Below are 2817 nucleotides of genomic sequence, written 5' to 3'. Positions count from 1 at the left end.
GGCCCCCGCCTTCCAGTTCAGCCCCGAGCTGGAGGCCCTGGGGGAGAACAGCTGCAGCAGCGACATGACGGACTCCTCCATCTCCTCCCACCCCAGCGAGGACCTGGAGGAGCCCTACGAGAGCCTCCCTTCCGACAAATCCCAGTCGGACGTGGACGACGACGGCTTGGCGCGCATCCTCCACTTCAACGACTCGGATGCCGAGGAGGAGGGCGGCCGTGGCCAGGATGACCTGAGCTGCTTCCACCCCACCGACTTCTTCATCGAGGACCACGGCAGCGAGGCCAAGGCTGTCCCCGGCCACTTGTCCCACCTCTCCGAGTGCCTGGACGAGAACGCCAACCAGGGCAGCGGGGGTTTGCTAGAGGATGCTGCCCACGAGCTGTCCTGCTGCACCTCATCCCCGGCTGAGCCCTGCTCCAAGAGCTACGTCGACCTCAGCCTTTCCTCTGACTCCTTGGATTTCTTCCAGTCCTTCTCGGACTATAACTTGGGACCCCTTTACAACTCCTTAAAGGAGTACGAGAACCTCGATAACTTCTCAGCGTTACAGTTTCAGTTGCCTAATTTCCCTGGCTTCCCGCAAGCTGGAGATCAGGGCTCCTGTTTCTTGGAGTCCCTCATCGGTTTGTCCGAATCCGTCCCCGAAACCCCAGCCCCTTTTACAGACAATCAGCTTTTGGAAGATGCCATCAAGTCGTCGCTGATGGAAACGGTGAAAGTGTGAAACGCCCCTGTGGCTCTCAGGCAGCAAGGACTCTCGTCCGAAAGGAAAACTGGACGGGCAAACTTTCACCAAAAGAATGATGCGCTACTCAAAAAACAAAGGAGGAAAAAACAAACAAAAGAAGACTTTCTAAGCAAACAGACTATTTTTGGTCTTTATATAACGTGGACATTTTGACATACTGCAGCAACAATCAGTTCTCTCGCAGTTTGTGCAAAAATTTCTAAACTTTCGTGATGGGGTGGGGTGGGGAGGGAGGGGAAAAGACTTTCATGTATGAATTTCCTTGTGGTTTTGTATGAAAAGACCTGTTGAGAAATAACTCCTCGCTAACATTGCCAGTCGTACACACAGCCCCTTCTAGAAACGTTTCAGTGTTGCAGGAACTTTTTAAGACAACTTTTTTGAAGCTGTATTTATTGTGAAAATTTGTGGTTTGCGTAAGAGTTGGCCCAACATGCTCTTACGTTTAAATCGGACAAGGTTTACAGAAGAGATCCATACACTATATACATAATCATTCTTCATCTATTTATTGCGAATTCCAGAATTTAACTAGCCACCGAAGCTTGAACGAGCATGAAACCTTATTTAAATTGGTAATACCTCAGATGTATTATGTGTACAATCATTTATTATTTTTTTTTTGCATAATATATCTGTATTTATTTATTTTCTACCTGTAGTACATGAATAGCACTGTGGTTTATCAATGACCTGGAAGGGCAATAAGGTCTCCAGCAGCACCTGTCCTAAAGGTGACCCTGGTTTTTCTGAGTCTCAGAGATGTTGGCTGTCTGGTCTTCACGTTTCTAAATGACTTGAATGCAAGTGAGTGGGATGGGAGGGACGGGAGAAATGTTCATGCAACATCCTTTGGTTTCTCTGTGCCCTCTGGGAGACGTGGTGGCAGTGTCTCATCTCCCCAGTGTTGCTACGGAGAGCGAACAAGCAAAACCTTGAGCTGTTCAAGAAGGAACCACAACTAGCTATATTTAAACAAAAAAAAAAAACACAAACCAAACCTTTTTCATAAATTATTTTATAATTTATTTAATCTCCTAAGGGTTTGGCCATGCAATTTTTCCTGATCAATTGTGGTGCCTGAAGATGCAGAGGAACCGTTAGCAGCAGCGGTGTTGGGGTGTAACGGGAAGGAGCTTTGGGAGAGCAAAGCCAACAGCAGCAACACTGCTCCTGCTCCTCAGCAAGTGCTCCTTAGGGCTCCCCAGCGTCGAGGCTGTCAGCTCCAAAATCGAGTGGGTCAGAATGTTTATACTAATTTTTAAATTTTTTTTTTATGTAGATACATCAAGTAAAGTAGATGGATAAGAAGGTTACTGGGTTATTTATCCTTCAAGTGTGGCTTTAGAGGGAGGAAAAAGTAGCACCTGAAAACAAAGCTGTAAAACTTGAAGGCTTTGGGGTTTTTTAAAGTGAGAGAAATCATCGTGTTTGGGAAGGGTATTGGAGGCCCTCTGGGCTTTTTGCTATTTAAATCAATCTGTGGACATGACACTATTTGGCCATGAGGTGTAACTGGACATAAAATCTGTATGGCAGCGATACACTAAGTGCCTACGCCAGTGGTATGAAAAGAAACCCAACCAACCAGCTTTAAAACTTAACTGGCTTTAAATCCCGCCTTGGAAAATGTGAGATTTGGTGCTGGGAGCGATTCCTGGCGTTACTGGCGCTGGCGGGGAGGCGGCAGCTCTGGCATCCCAGTCCCGCTGCCCTCGGAGCAGGATGCTGGTAGGAGCTCCTTGGGGCATGGAGACACCCAGACAGGGTTAAAAAGACCCCCAAAATACGGATTTGATGATTTTTTCCATTTTCTGTGTTTAGACCCCCGACGACAGGGTTGGTGCTCTTGGCCCCCTGCCATTCTACAGGCGCCTCGCGCGAACCTCCTGGGAATTTAGGAAACTTCTGGCATATGAATATGGCGAAGGCTGGCTTGTTTGGGTTGTTTTCTGTTTTTTGTTTGGTTTTTTTTTCTAATCATTATTATTACTATTTAATTGTACATCTTCTCTGGTATTGAGCCGGTCAACTTGGAAGCGGAGCTGACCCGGGAGCGGGTGCTC

At 47.3% G+C, this 2817-nt stretch overlaps 1 protein-coding gene across 1 annotated transcript in view; it reads left to right on the top strand.

Annotated features, from left to right (window-relative positions):
• CSRNP1 (cysteine-serine-rich nuclear protein 1) overlaps positions 1-738 on the top strand; it is a 5473-nt gene extending 4735 nt beyond the window's left edge. Inside the window, 1 exon segment of the mRNA XM_009876750.1 lies at positions 5-738. Within this exon segment, the coding sequence (XP_009875052.1) occupies positions 5-727 (723 nt within the window). The 3' untranslated portion in view covers positions 728-738.
• Positions 739-2817: the final 2079 nt, after the last annotated feature.

The sequence above is a fragment of the Apaloderma vittatum genome, unplaced genomic scaffold (genome assembly GCF_000703405.1).
Source record: "Apaloderma vittatum isolate BGI_N311 unplaced genomic scaffold, ASM70340v1 scaffold41090, whole genome shotgun sequence".
NCBI lineage: Eukaryota > Metazoa > Chordata > Aves > Trogoniformes > Trogonidae > Apaloderma > Apaloderma vittatum.
This window is presented reverse-complemented; position numbering and strand designations above follow the sequence as displayed.